Here is a 16,713-nt window from a genome sequence, read left to right as displayed (position 1 = left end):
TCACTGATCCTGTGAATTCCACCCAAGCCACGATTAATGTAAGATGTGCCCCCCTATCGGCTTTATCACAGACCAGTGACTCATAAGTGTGTACCAGACTAAAAAGGTCAGGTGTGGCAACTGAACTTGTGACTTCTAGTCTAACTAACGCATCTGAGAGTAGCGCCTTAGACAACATAGTCATTCTGACTTGATCTCTTGAATGTGTATATATCTCACTTAGGATAATCATGGCTTTACATGCTTATTTTCAGTGTGTTTTGGATTCAACATTCTTACCTTATTAATGAATCATGTAAAGATGTTCCAGAATGTCAATAGTCACCAAAGGGTTAAACAAAGCATTATTCTGAAACTTTTGGAACTGATTTGTTTCAAAATTAATTTCAGTAACATAATGAATACAACAATTCAACTCTGCAATTCATATGATTTGCATATCTTGTATTGATTTGTCTTCAAAATGGAGAGTTGTGTTGTCTGTATATTGAATTTGTTTTCAATGCTGTGCTACAGAATTCAATCTGCACACAATTCAGAAATATAAAAGATTGCATTACAACCCCTGAAATAATACTCAAGTGGTTTTTATTTTTTTTAAATAAAATTATGAATTTTTTGAAATAACCTTTTTCTTTCATTTGTTTACAGGATTTGGATAAAACATTTATTACAATGTAAATTTTAGTTTTTCATGAAATATATTTGATATTTCAAATATATTTTAAAGACTTGATATATGTACTTATTCCAAATGGAATAATTGAATGTTCTTATTCATACTTACTCTGATATCTGAGATCTCACATACATCTTACAACAATTAACGAAAATACAATTTCAAACTAAACAAATTTTATATAACTAATGACTTTATTAAATCCTCCGATATCTCACATACTTCAAGAACTAAATCAAAGCTTATTTCATTCTATATCTTGTTTAAATGAACACTTGACTTCATCATACAAAAATTACACAAATAATAAACAATATAAGAAATCATTTTATACTTAAAAATGCAAGCATTACAAAACGAATGCTCATTTAATACATTCAATTACTTTGTTATAAAACTGATTATTGTATTTAGCTATAAAATAATCACTTAAAATAATTGAATCCATACTCTACTTAATTTCAAAAATATAGCCTGTTGCTAAATCATAAATACTAAATTAGGTTAAAAAGGTAAATTGTGTACCTTCATAACTTACATAAATTTTCCTCTAAATATGTTAACTAAAAAAAAAAAAACAATACTAATCCTCATAGTTATTTGATAAAACATATGTTCCTTTCAAAAAAGCTAGTTTACAATTGTATTACTAAATTTTGATGTATTTTGAATAAATACTTTCCTCCCTAAAAGACATAGCAAAAATATTAAAAACGATTGACAGATAAGTGAAAGGAATTTTCTCCAAATTTGTTTTATTTTTAGCTTGACCTCAGTAATTTTCACTTATATCAAATTTGTTTCATGGATTGTTGTATGGATAGATTGTTGACACTGCACTACCATATAAACCAGGTGGAGGGGGGATACGGGCTCCATATGGCAAAGGATATGAAGTCTGTAATGGTACTGGTTGAATCACATTTCTCCATGACGGGGGATTTACGTTTTGAGAAATGTCGTACGGTCCAGGTTTACCAGCCACCATGTTCTCTTGCACAATTAGTTCTTCCTTTAATACATCAATTTCATCAATGTAACCTCCTAGTTCTGCCATGTTTCCTCTTGCAATAGTAAAAAATTTGTTTAACTGGTCATTGCACTTTTGTAATCTATCTTTCAAGGAAGGCCTTCTCTCAATAGGTGTATCCTCTATTTCAATGCGGAATCTCCGTAGCATATCAACAAATCTTTTGAATTGGTCTTTGAAAATTGTAACGGACATATTTTCTTCATGAGGCACAGATGAATGTCTTGGAGATCTGAAACGGCTGGTTGGTGGTGAGACATTTCTAAAAGAATGATCCCTTCTTGGAGAGCGATCCCTTCTTGGAGAACGATCCCTTCTTGGAGAATGATCCCTTCTTGGAGAACGATACCTTCTTGGAGAATGATCCCTTCTCGGAGGTGAACAGTCTCTTCTTCTTGGTGATTTAGATCTTTGTCTCCGCCTTGGAGAAGGAGACCTTCTTAACCTATCATTCCGTACAGGAGTACGAGATCTTGGTCTCCTTTTAGGAGAAACTACAATTCTTCGCCTGACTGGAGATTTTTCACTTCTTCGTAATGGTGACCTTCTCCTTAATGGTGATTTCTTTCGAGGTGGGGATAGAGTTTTAATATTTCGACCTATCACATTAGGATTTAATTCCTTGGATTTTTGCTCTTTTTCCATATCTTTTCTACAATCTTCAAGATCTTTTCTTAAATTATCTATAGCATTGTAATAGATTTTGATCATTTCTGACCGGCCAGAATCCAAGACACGGCTTCCATACTCTTGTAACTGCTCCATGTATTTCAATAAGAGCTGCATTCTTTCTACAGGGGCTTTATTCTTGCTGTGTGCCATATCGATTTTCAAAGTGTCTTTCATAAAGTCATCACCTGCTTTTCTCAAAAAGTCTTCTGTTGATTTATCTGTTTTTGGTAAGATTTTGTGCTTTTCAAATAATTCTGTTATTGTATTTTTGTACGGTTTCATGATAAGTATCTGCAAGTCTTCATCATCTAATGTTGTGTTTGACTCCTCCACATTGGTTTTGCTGTTAAGATCCTTTTGTGATGGATCCCAATAATTTTGGTGAAGCTTGTAAAAATCTCTATAACAGAAAGCACAAGGCATTTAAACAAACTCAAAACCATGTAAATAAAACCTCTAATAAATTAAAATAAAATGGCATATATTATACTGATTTTACTTTGAAATAAAAGTCTACATTAATAATTGGCCGAGCTTTAGTGAAGCCTATCTCATACAAGAGGCTAGAAAAATTTCATTTCTGTTTGTCTGTCTGCAGAATATTCTGAAAACAAACGGATTTAAAAACTTGAAAGTTTGCAAGAAGCTTCATTTTTAAGCAACACTGATGTCACTACGGGATTTGTCTGTGTGTTAGTAATTGATCTCATGGGTAACTATAAGGGGTTCTAGACATAAATTTCCAGTAATTAATTTTCCAATCATAACATTATTAATGTAGACTTTTTTAAGAACGGTCTACAAAAACAAGATCTACAATTCCCCTACTTAATTTTTTAGATTTGTCAACTAAGTTAAACCAATTTTTAAAAATAAAAACAGTTTAGCACTTAGATGGGATTACACTTAAATTTAAAGGTGGAAAGAGTAAACAAAAATGAGAACAAAAGAATAAATGTTTATTTTATAAAACACAAAATTATTATTTAACAAAATATTTATGTTTTTAAATTAAAATATTTGGTATTTTCATGGATTTCATGTGAAATATTAATAACCAAAAATTGAAACAATGTGTCTATTTTAAATTAAATAGTCTCTTCTCTATAGTGAACTTTTCTACAATATCTTGAATTTTAATCTGTTCTCTTAGTATTTTTTTCTCTATGTCCAACATCGATAAGTTGGAGAATCTCTCTTGCAGCATTGAAGTTCCTCAACAAGTTTTTGATCCTCCTGATAGCAGAGAAACTTCTGTGACACGAGGCTGAGCTTAAGGGAATAGAAACAGCTAGTTTGACTGTCTTGAATAAGTTAGGGAAGTTTTCTTCTTGACTATTTCCCTCAATTTGTCGAACTTTACTCTTGAACTAATTAAGGTCAATTATTAGTTACTGTCATTTCTCCTTCAAGTAATGTTGGGTCTACTCTCAGTATACCATCATAGTGTTCAAGGAAGACTTTCGATTTTACATAACTCAAATCAATTAGTGCATTGACAGCTTCAGCTAACTTAAGCAATTCTTCATTCACCGGATGTTTTGGGTCTGGTGATTACACATTTTAGAATACACTGATCCCATCAACTTCTACTCAAGCCAACCACAGTTTATTTAAGGTGGGCCCTTGCAACAGCTTTACACAGACCTGTGACTTAGTATATACTATATTAAAGTGTACACCAGACTGCAAAAATCCCTATTGTCAGGCTCAAGGATTGAATCCGCAAATCCAAGACCAACTTCCGCGTCCGAGAATAGCACATTAGACCACACAGCCATCCTGACTTGTTGTCTTGGATGTGCAGATAGCTCACGTACAACAACAAGCATAATTTGTATTTGCAAATATTTAAATATTTATCAACATTTGAAGTCTTATATATCTTTTGATAAAAAAGAACTAAATAATAAATAATACTTTTTTTAAGAATGTAGATTAAACAGTTTTTAATAACTTTATTTGTTTCAGTCCACAAACACATTTTTCAAAAAATTAAAAATGTAATTATATTTATAAGATCTACAACTTAATACTGAACAAAAGTATATAAAACAGTTGGATAGATACTTATAATTAATAATATAAATATAAATATATAATATATATATATAATATATATATATATATATATATACAGGGTGTTCACAAAGAGTGTTACAAACTTCTGAGTGATAGTACTCATAGCCTAAAACAAAAAATGTCATATAAACATAGGTAGCAAAATCCCATCACAGCACCAAACAAAAGTTCGAGGACTCTTTATATAGTATAAGAATGAAATATTGCATAGCGATGCAGTGTGACTCAATAATAACACAGCTGTTGTTTCAGATCAGTCATAACACGTCACTGAAACAAAAATAAGCAAAGTTTGTTGGAGGTTAATTTTATGGATTTTGGCTATTTCTCGTTTAATAAAAATGAATGTGAAAGAAGAGCAATGTGTTTGTGAGAAACTGAACAACATTTTTTGTGAAACCTTTTTGATGTTACAATATACTTTTGTGAAGAATATTTAAGCCAATCATGTTGTCATCAGTGGTAAAAGAGGTTTAAAGATGGCCGAACATGCACAGAAGATGATGCTCGTTCCGGACACCCGTCAACATCAATCAACGATGACAATGTTGCTAAAGTGAACGCTCTTGTATGATCAGACCGTCGACTAACAATCCCTGAAATGGCAGAAGAATGTAACACTTTTGAAAAACTTCAAATAAGTCGTGTTGCGGTTTAATGTGTTCCAAAACTATTGATCCAAGACCACAGACCCAATGGCTGTCATCCCTCAGCCCCCCCTACTCACACCTGACCTAGGTCTGGCTGACTTTTTTCTTTTCCCGAAGCTCAAGAGACTCCTGAAAGGATGAAAATTTTAAACAGGTGACGGAATTTAAGAAAAAATGACGGAGCTGCCAAACGCCATTACAAAAGAAGAGTTTTCTGGGGCCATTGATCAGTGAAAACACCGGTGGGAAAAGTGTATAGTGTGTGGGACTTCCCAAGGGGAGTACTTTGAAGGAGACAACTTCGAACAACTTGTATGTTGTATGAATAAATGTATAAAACTACAGTTCGGAACTTCTCCATCACTCCTTATGTGTGCATATATATATATAATACTAGCTGTATCCCGCGGCTTAGCACGCTTTTCATAAGCTTTGCCCGTGTATGAGCACTTCTGGTTCAAGTGAATTATATTTCCAATGCCGATGTCGAGTTTGCCTTGTTGCCACGATCAAGTCTTTTGGTAGAACAGCATTTTAAAATGTTTAGTGATACACTAAACTTTCATGTTAACATGTACTGTCCTCTCAAAACCATACAAGTTTGTCCCAAAACGGTAAACAACAAATGGATCACTAAAGGAATTTTAATTTCTAGAGAAAAACTAAAGTTTTTCTCAGAAATTCAGAAAACATCACACAATGAAGAATTCAAAAGATTTTTTTTCGAAATTACAAACTAATTTACAGAAAAGTGATCCAGGCGGCAAAGGCATATGATGTTTCTAAATCAGTTATATTTTCAAAAAATATTTCTAAAACTGCTTGGAACATCATCAACAATAAAAACAAATCATGCAACAATCAAATCAAATTAGAAAATGGTGACAGACTTGTGGAGGACGCGGTTGAGGTTGCGAATAGGCTTAACAGATTCTTTGGATCTGTTGCTTATGAGCAAGGCCCTTGCCCATCACCGCCACAAGGAATCCCAAGACGGAGACAGTGTCCAGTAGCCTCCATGGCACTGGCACCTGTCGTTGAGGAAGAGCTTGAAAAAATAATTCAGCAGCTCCCAGCCAAAAAATCAAATGATTTAAATTTAATGTCGATGTGGCTAATAAAAACATGATCAAAGCATATTGTGAAACCTTTAACCCAATTAGTACATTTCTCTTTTGAACAAGGAGTTTTCCCCTCACTCCTAAAAACCGCGAAAGTGAGCCCGATTTTTAAGAAAGATGATCCCCACTCCCCACACAATTACCGGCCTGTCTCAATTTTGCCAGTTTTGAGCAAAATATTCGAAAAACTTTTCTTGGTAAGAATGCTTCAATTTTTAAATAAGCACAACCAGCTATCTGAAGACCGGTTTGGCTTCAGGAAGGGTAAGTCGACAATAGACGCAGTTGTACGTCTAGTCGATATGTCATATGGTTGTAGAGGGGCTAGAACGTCGGGATCCCACATTGAGTGTGTTCCTAGACTTATCGAAAGCATTCGACTGCGTTGACCATGTTACAATGCTTGACAAACTTGAATCTCATGGCATCCGAGGCGTGCCTCTCCAGTGGCTCAGGTCATTTTTAAGCCACAGAACCCAAATTGTCCAGATCGCAAACAAATTATCTGAACCAATTCACCTGAGCTATGGTGTCCCACAGGGCTCAATTCTCAGTCCAATTCTCTTCCTGATCTATGTCAATGACGTAGGTTCATCACTTCTGCACGGAAAACTTGTGCAGTATGCTGATGACACGACTCTCTGTTTCACAAGCAAATCAAAATTGATTCTGGAACAGCAAAGTTTTGTTGAGATCAACAACTGCGTCCAACATTTCAACAGCCTCAATCTTAAGACAAATTCTGCAAAATCTAATTTTCTAAATTTTGCTTTGCGATCAGTAGACAGGCATGACGAGCCAGCTGTTATGTTGGCTGACACAATGCTGGAAGAAGTCTACTGCTCGAAATTCCTGGGAATATACCTAGATATAGGGTTGACTTGGAATAATCACATCGATCACGTTTGCTCCAAATTGGCTTCAGGCATTTATGTTTTGAGGTCTCTAGCCAAATACTGCCCTATTCAGGTTCTAATGATGGCGTATTTTGGCTTGATTTACCCCCATCTCACTTACGGGTTGGTGTTGTGGGGAGCTTGTGCAAACAATCAATTTATGAGAGTGTTCAAGCTGCAAAAACAAGCGATCCGCATTATCGCTCTGTTGAAATTTAGAGAGTCGTGCAAGGAAGCCTTCAAAAATTTACAACTGTTGATGCTGCCCAGTCTCTACATCTTGGAAACAACTCTGTTTTGTATGTCTAAATGTACCATGACGAATGGCCGGGACATACATGCGTATGAGACTAGAGGCAGAGATAACTACCGAACTGGTAGGCACAGAACGTTGGTTTATGAACGCTTGCCTTCACAGGCAGGTGTTCATTTCGTCAACAAATTACCAAATTCAATAAAAAACGCTCCAACGCCCAAGGTGTTAAAGACTCGTTTGAAACGCTTTTTAGTGTCACAAGCATTTTATAATGTAGACGAGTTTTTAGCATTTGATTGGGAGACCACCAATTAAAAAGACTGACTGAATCCGTCGCTGGAAGTGGGAATCATTGGCGAATGAATTGATGTATGTAAATTTGTAAATTGTATGTCTGAATGAGATCTATTGTGGGGTGTATGACAAAATTCTAGCAAGTAAGAAGTTGACTTTTGCCATGCATTATAGAATGTTCCGGCAATAAAAATTTGATTTGATTTGATTTGATCAAGAAAATCTGTGTATGTTTATAGCCATCATACACTTACATGTAATTTATTATAAAGTGGTCTAAAACTCAAACTTTAAATTCAATCAGAAATTTATCTTCAAGACAAATATACATCATAACTTCAATATAGTGTTTGGTTATTTAATATACATAACTGTCTCGTAATTGCAGTTTTTAGTGTGCAGGCGCTTCGAAAACTTGTATCTTTTGCAGCACTGCCTGGTGGCGAATTACATTAATGGGCATAGTATATAAACCTTCTCTGTGGAAAAATACATATACATACAAATTTTCATAATGGTTGGTTAAATAGTTTACGATTCCATAAAGGACAAACACACAAACATTCATTTATATATATATACTAGCGGGCCCGGCGCGCTTTGCTGCGCATTTCAATAATTTTTTGCAAAAGTTGCCCGCGGCTTCGCACGCAATTTCCCGTTGAAAACAGTACACTATATTCACTTATTCTTTTTCTATCACATTCTAAACATTGCTGAGATAATTGATAGTCGTTCCATCGTGAGCCTCTTGGGCGTATTATGAAGGTATGTACCATATTCCTGCCTCTATCTAGCTGTTACCCACGGCTTCGCACGCAAATCTCAAGAACCGAAGTCCTTATATTACTTAGTAAATTTTTTTTTTTACTATAATAAATTTTAGATTAAATTAGTTATATCTCCGATGCCACGATTGAGCTTGCTTTGTTGTCTCGATCGAGAGAATATGTACACACGGAGTTTTGAGAACCATACTTCTGTCAAAAAAAACAACTAAGGTTGATTTTATAACATTCTTTATATTTGTAGCCAACGTAAGATAGTAATTATGATATCTGCATTGCTCTTCTGATCAAGCATGAGCATGGTTTATATTAAATAAATATTGCAGTTAAAGGTGAATTTTTACGTCAAATTTGAATTGTATTATCTGGATAGTAAAGTCTATGTTTAACAGTGATTGCAGAAACAGTTTAAACAAAATTTGTCGTTTCTCTTAAGCTTACTCTATGCTTTAAAACTATAAGTGTAATATATGTTTACAAAGAACAGCTGATTAAAAATTTGAAAAGACGTTAACATATGTTTGCTGCAATGCATTTCTTATGGGTATTTCTGTAACCAGTGGGGCGGAATCCTGAATCGGGAAAGGGATGGGCATAGCTTATAAACCTTCTCCGTGGAAAAATACATATACGTACAAATTTTCATCATGATCGGTCCAATAGTTCACGATTCCATAAAGGACAAACATACAAACATTCATTTTTATATATATAGATATATATAATATATATATATATATATATATATATATAGATTATTTACTGATTGTAGCTGTATGTCATATAATTTTGCAGAATTTCCAGCATGAGAAAATGTTAGGAACAAAAGTCCCTTAAGTAAAAAGTATCCAATAAAACTATATGTGTAAAACAACTGTTCAGTTAGTGTGCTAAAATCAATTAATGCATTAATAACAGCAAGAATGAATATTCTTGCTAATAGATCGCAACTTGTGTTTTGGCAGCGTTCTAATGTGTCATATGATTGTGCATGTATAGCCATAGAATTTAGCACATGGTGAGTTTAGCTCCGTAAATTAACACAATTTCACTTTTGCCTATAGGGGGGGATGCAAAGATTTCTCATCTGTATGATTGTACGTCTGTATGTCTGCAGGATATCTTGAGAATTAAATCAGTTATGGACTTGAAACTCTTACATACTATTTTACTTTTTTCATTAAAAAATAGCAACATTTACTGTACTTTATTATGCCATTAATATTAAACAACTTACCTAAACGTATCAGGAGGATGGAGCTTAAAGTTATCATTCTCTCCTCCACACTCAACAAGGATTTCTAACAAAGCTTGGGCAGATTTGTATTTATGTATAGACACAACACATGGAGTGTGCTTCTTAGACAGACTTGTGGACACAGCACAAGGCAGCATTGTTAGATGGAAGAACTCAACCACACTGCAAACATTGAAAACATAATTTCTAACAAAGCTTGGGCAGATTTGTATTTATGTATAGACACAACACATGGAGTGTGCTTCTTAGACAGACTTGTGGACACAGCACAAGGCAGCATTGTTACATGGAAGAACTCAACCACACTGCAAACATTGAAAACATAATTTCTAACAAAGCTTGGGCAGATTTGTATTTATGTATAGACACAACACATGGAGTGTGCTTCTTAGACAGACTTGTGGACACAGCACAAGGCAGCATTGTTAGATGGAAGAACTCAACCACACTGCACACATTGAAAACATAATTTCTAACAAAGCTTGAGCGGATTTGTATTTATGTATAGACACAACACATGAAGTGTGCTTCTTAGACAGACTTGTGGACACAGCACAAGGCAGCATTGTTAGATGGAAGAACTCAACCACACTGCAAACATTGAAAACATAATTTCTAACAAATCTTGAGCGGATTTGTATTTATGTATAGACACAACACATGAAGTGTGCTTCTTAGACAGACTTGTGGACACAGCACAAGGCAGCATTGTTAGATGGAAGAACTCAACCACACTGCACACATTGAAAACATAATTTCTAACAAAGCTTGAGCGGATTTGTATTTATGTATAGACACAACACATGAAGTGTGCTTCTTAGACAGACTTGTGGACACAGCACAAGGCAGCATTGTTACATGGAAGAACTCAACCACACTGCAAACATTGAAAACATAATTTCTAACAAATCTTGAGCGGATTTGTATTTATGTATAGACACAACACATGAAGTGTGCTTCTTAGACAGACTTGTGGACACAGCACAAGGCAGCATTGTTAGATGGAAGAACTCAACCACACTGCAAACATTGAAAACATAATTTCTAACAAAGCTTGGGCAGATTTGTATTTATGTATAGACACAACACATGAAGTGTGCTTCTTAGACAGACTTGTGGACACAGCACAAGGCAGCATTGTTAGATGGAAGAACTCAACCACACTGCAAACATTGAAAACATAATTTCTAACAAAGCTTGGGCAGATTTGTATTTATGTATAGACACAACACATGGAGTGTGCTTCTTAGACAGACTTGTGGACACAGCACAAGGCAGCATTGTTAGATGGAAGAACTCAACCATAAATAATTTGAAGAAAAACAAGAAAAACATAATTTCTAACAAGGTGATCAATTTATAAAAATATGTGATCATTTAATATTCTATATATTGCTATAACAATAATGTATTAATTGAAGGTTAAAAATGAGTTTTAGTTCTGACATTTGGATGGGTCGCTGGATACTGCTGGTATTTTCTGTGACCTATCCAAGGCCTTTGACTGTGTAAATCACTCATTACTTGTAAGTAAACTTAAATTTTATGGAATCTTAGGTAAGCCTTTGGAATGGTTCCAATCATTCCTTACTGATAGGAAGCAAAGAATATTACTCAACAATAATGGCATAAAACATACATCATCATGGGCAAACATATGTAGTGGTGTACCACAAGGATCTATTTTGGGTCCTTTATTATTTATTATTTTTATAAATGATCTGCCTTATAATGTTAAAAATAATTTGATATTGTATGCAGATGATACTACATCCCTAGTAAAATGTAACCGAGGACAACATATTAAATCAGAAATTGTTAATTCGCTCATAGATTTAGAAAAATGGTTTACATATAATGGGCTTGTACTAAATAGTGATAAAACTCAAATTGTAAAATTCCAAACATTGCAAAGCAAGACCCTGTCAAATTTTCAGATAAATTTCAAGAATACAACTCTGACTGCTGTAGATTTTAGTAAATTTTTGGGGCTCCTTATTGATAAAAATTTGTCCTGGAGACCATACATAGATGTCTTAAACAAAAAACTGAGTTCAGCTTGCTACCAAATGTTTACATTAAGGGAGTTGGTAGACATTAAGACTAGGCTTATAGTTTATTATTCTTGCTTTTATTCACTAGCACAGTATGGAATACAAATATGGGGCAGCTGCTCTGGCATTATCTCTGTCCTCAAAATTCAAAAGAGATACATAAGAACCATGCTATTTTTGAATATAAGAACCTCATGTAAAAAAATATTTACAGATTTAGAAATATTGACAATTCCATCATTGTATATTTATAGTTGTTTAATTTTTATTCATAATCGTCTAAATTCAGGAAATATAAAGCAACATGAGCACCAGTATAACACCCGTTTTAAAGATAGACTGCAATTTCCTGTACACAAATTAACATTATTTGAAAGTTCACCAAGTTATATGGGAACTAAATTTTATAATAAGCTTCCTCCTCATTTAAAACAGCTTAAAATGTCTTGTTTTAAGAACTCAGTTAAAAGTCTACTAATTAGTAAAGCTTACTATAGCATAACTGAGTTTTTACATGACAGTCTTTACGATCACATGTTTTAATGTTTGTAATATTTTAATGTAATGTAAGTTTTATTCTGAGGTAATTGTATTATAGATTTAGTATTTATTATTGACAAGCAACGTGTTCACACAACATCTGAAGTTGTAAAATCTGTGAATGTTTTGTTGCAATAAACTTCTTGATTCTTGATTCTTGATTAAACTTAGTTTTATTTTAATATTACATACTATTCAATGTATTCTTGTAATACAGATAATAAAGAATACTTCGATTTGATTTGTTTATTTTAACCTAGATTGTAGTTATGTTTTAGGTTATGTATTGACCTGAGGAAGAAATAAGATTGCAAATCTTGCAACTTAGTATTACTGATTTCTTGTATGATGGAAATTGTCAGGAGAAATGAAATTTCGTTCTCAATCTTTCCACCGTCAAAAACAAATATTAAATGTAGAAAAATATACAAGCAATAAAAGAACTTTTGAAAAATTAACTTACCATTTGATGTTATTCACATCTTGATTTGTGAGATTATAACAGACCATATCTTCATAAACTCCAGAGCTTGTATGATTATCCAAAAATACAGCAAATGTCTTCTGGATATGACTTTCTTTGGTAATATCAATAAGTTTTGGATATTTTTGGCTGAAAAAGAAAATAATTATTTGTTTGATTATATTGAATCGTTATGGAAGAATATAAAGTTGATAATCTGATGCCATTGTATTTCTTCATTTCTGTATTTAGTTTTTATTAAAAATTAAATTTATAATTAAAAAAAGAAATTTTAATTCTATTACAAGTTGTTTGTTTATTTTGTCAAAAGACAATTTAGATAGGTTTATTAACAATCTTTAAATGTATAGTTAAAAGTTAGACTACTTGGTCTTTTATATCTAATACTTCATATTTGCTAAAAAATGTACAGTTAAAAGTATGTTAACAATAACGCTATTTACGTGTTTGCTTCTTTATAAACTGAAAAATATTTTAAATATTTTAGAACATTTAGGGCTGGAATTGGTAAATTAGTTCAAAAACACAGTCCAGAAACTTTGATCTAGCATAGTTCTTACCAGCTGCTCAAAAGGTAGTCATCAGAGTCAAATTCTGATCATCTATGTTTCAGGAAATTTTCTAAGATGAGTATTTACTTAATTCCTATAACCTAAAAATGGTGTGAAAACTAATGGTTACTCTTTAAAAAATGTATACACTATAAATGTAAACATTGAAAATACTGGTTAAATTAATTAAATATAAGGTTGTGCGGTCATAAAATAATGTTTAACAGGATAGTTACTTCATTTGACAGACTCTTTCAATTAATATTTCACAGGTTTAAGAGACCATGATGAGATTTTCACTACTTTAAAGACTAGTGGGGCGTAGTCCGGCGGGATATTCAGAATAAGGATAGGCCTATATTCATACCAGGGACTGTATGAATGTTCATGTACAATTTCAGTAAAACCAGTTGAATAGTTTGGGTGAAAGCAAAATAAACTATATCACGTTCGCATTTGTAATATTATTAGGATTAATAATTTAAAGAGGTATAAATTTAAATTAATAATAGTGTTATCACAAAAACTAATCTTCCAAACTCATGCAAATTTTAACACCTTCACTGCGACACGAATCATGTACCAACTTTAGGACAGCAGTGTGTGTCTACTGCAGCGAATGTGTTAAACAATATACCTCAGGCCTAAATGTATTAAACAACAGTTTTTTGCCACAAACTAGACTTACAATATATCTCGTACTATAGTGAGCCTATTACAGCACATTAATTTAGTAGATTTTTTAAATTTTGTAATGTATGAAAAACTACACAATCATTTTGCATAAAAACATGAGATCTGCTCCTTAGTTAATTGGTGAGGGTGGGACTTTGTAGAGGCACAAAATATATTCCAGAGTATGTCATAAAATTTAGTGCATTCAGAGAGAAAAACCAGTACGCTTTGCTAAATACCTCACACACTAAAAAACACAGCTGTTACAGTATATAATAACTACTACCTTGACCATAAACAGGTGGTGGATTTTGAAATCATAGCTTTTAATCAAACACAAGTTCCCATAGGACTCTCACAGTCACATCGCCTCTTTACAGAATTCACAAGCTTAGCCACACATCAACTCTCGTGTCAAGGGTCAAGAAAACACATAAGATGCGACACTAGGAAAATACCATAACGTTTATATAATAAATTCACAGTACGTAGCCTACCTTACTGCCTCCCACTTTTTTAGATTAAGTGTCTTCATGTTTTCAGCATCAAGAAGTTTGCATCTTTGAAAATAATCCCCTTTTGCCTGTAAACAGATGGAACAATAAATAAATCAATTTTATGGCTATGCTGTGATTCATATCTTCTTTTGCGGTTATGGGAGCTAGTTGGGTTCACACCGAAATTAGCGCAGATCATGGTACCTCGGTTCTGATTAGCTAATATCAGCTGTTAATAAATCATTAAGAATATCTTTCATTTTTGACTTTATATCATAATAAATACTCACTATATATAGATAAAATTTTTGATAAGACTATAGTGCACTTCAAATGTGTTTAACGACATTGTTAGACTAATCATTTTACCAGATCTGCTACCTTTAGGCATAAAATTGAGAATAGCCTATTTTTATGGCACAACACAATATTTTGTATGGAAGTGAGGGTTAGATATAATCAACATTAATTATTGAAATCATTTTTTTTTGTAAATGAGAAATTTTTTAACTACACAAACAAACATCAAAAATTATTAGAACATATATGTTAATAAAATTTCGTTCCAAAGGGTGTAGTTGGAATAAAGAAATGAAATAAATATAATAAAGGAAGAAAGTCTTATATCATTATTTTGATTACAGGATGAAATGGAATAAATTCTTAAATTATAATATACAGTAGAACTCCGATTATCCGAATTAATTGGGGATCAGGCCGATTCGGATATGCAAAAATTCGGATAGTTGGATTTAGCATGGAAATTATGCAAAAAAGGAGTATTTTACATTAAATAAACAAAAGTGCATTGAAAACGTTGTTATTTTAATACTATAGAGTACAGTAATAAACATGAGCAATAAAAATGCAGTACAGCAATACAGATTAACGAAAAGTACTAGTACATAAACTAAATGACAAATGAAAAATTAAGTGATGAAATGTGCAATAGGCTTCATACAGTACATATTTGTCCTGTGTAGTTTTTCACTTGAACATTTTCCAATAAAGTACGTTGCCTTGAGGTTGTAGCTCGTTTCCGTGCAGCAAGGTCCCGCAGGCGCTTGACGGCAAGAAGTTGTACAGCTTCACATTCTGGTTGCCGCTCCATCCACTTTAAGGCGTTTTCAAAACAAATGAAGGCTTCTCCGTGTGTTGGCACATTTTCCTCTTCAGTTTCATCACCGCTCTCATCACTGTCAATGATATCACTTTGCTGTTCGTCCATTACACTTTCTGCTATTTCATTGTCTGTCATTATCTGAAACCCAGGATCAGCGTTATCAGATTGCAACCACTCTTCCATATCTTCAACATCGACTTCTGAACAACCTGCGATGTTATTGGCAAGTTTTACAAATTCTGCCACAGTCAGTTCAAGTTCTTCATCATCAGCTAGCTCATCTGTTATTTGTTGTAACCTGTGTCTTTCTAGTTCCAGCAGTTCTTTTGTTGATGTACCGTTTATTCTGTTCCAAGCTCGTTTTAGTGTAACGCTTTTAACCATATTCCAGGAATCCGCAATCATGTAACAGCAGTCTTTCAAGTTAATTTTTTTGTATGAATCCAAAACTCTCTCTTCATTGTTTTCTTCAGCCAGGAGCAGTTTACGGAGCAGTTGACGTCTGTAGTGTCGTTTTGTACACTCAATAACCCCCTGATCCATGGGTTGTAATAGACTTGTGACATTAGGCGGCAAAAAGAGGCATTTAAATTGGCCCTCGTCCCGATCATAACATTCAATGGGTGGATGAGTTGGAGCATTGTCAATGATGAGCAACACTTTCCCCGTTTTTCCAGTTTCTTTTTTAAATTTTTTTAATTCAGGGATGAAAGTTTTATTGTACCATTCCAAAAATATATCACTCGCCATCCATGCACTTTTTTGGTTGGTGTAAGCCACTGGTAAATGGTTTACATTTTTAAAAGCTCTTGGCTTTTTTGGTTTACCTCTCATTAGTAAAGGCAGCCGATGGGTACCTGTAGAGTTAGCACAAACAAGGATTGTTACTCGTTCCTTGCTTACTTTATGCCCTGGAGCACTTTGTTCTCTTTTGGATGCCAAAGTCTTCCTCGGTAGGGCCTTCCAGTTTAACCCGGATTCATCGGCATTGTAAACAAGTTCGGGATCATAGTGTTTAGTCTCTTGTTTAAATGTTTCCACAAACTTAATGGCAGCTTCACGG

At 33.7% G+C, this 16,713-nt stretch overlaps 1 protein-coding gene across 5 annotated transcripts in view; it reads right to left on the bottom strand.

Moving 5' to 3' along the window:
* Positions 1 to 682: 682 nt before the first annotated feature.
* Positions 683 to 16,713, bottom strand: part of LOC124360098 (protein SON-like) — a 30,994-nt gene continuing 14,963 nt past the window's right edge. For 2 of the 5 annotated variants that reach the window (XM_046813404.1, XM_046813406.1), the window contains exons 4-7: positions 14,528 to 14,613; positions 12,784 to 12,933; positions 9,706 to 10,174; positions 683 to 2,781 (exon numbers count right to left, since the gene is read on the bottom strand). In XM_046813404.1, coding sequence (XP_046669360.1) covers positions 10,009 to 10,174; positions 12,784 to 12,933; positions 14,528 to 14,613 — 402 coding nt within the window. In that variant the 3' untranslated portion in view covers positions 683 to 2,781; positions 9,706 to 10,008. Of the gene's footprint in view, positions 2,782 to 9,705; positions 10,175 to 10,667; positions 10,890 to 12,783; positions 12,934 to 14,527; positions 14,614 to 16,713 lie in introns of those variants that run through there. The other 3 variants (XM_046813407.1, XM_046813405.1, XM_046813403.1) reach the window with 3 other exon arrangements.

The sequence above is a fragment of the Homalodisca vitripennis genome, chromosome 4 (genome assembly GCF_021130785.1).
Source record: "Homalodisca vitripennis isolate AUS2020 chromosome 4, UT_GWSS_2.1, whole genome shotgun sequence".
In the NCBI taxonomy this organism is placed as follows: domain Eukaryota; kingdom Metazoa; phylum Arthropoda; class Insecta; order Hemiptera; family Cicadellidae; genus Homalodisca; species Homalodisca vitripennis.
This window is presented reverse-complemented; position numbering and strand designations above follow the sequence as displayed.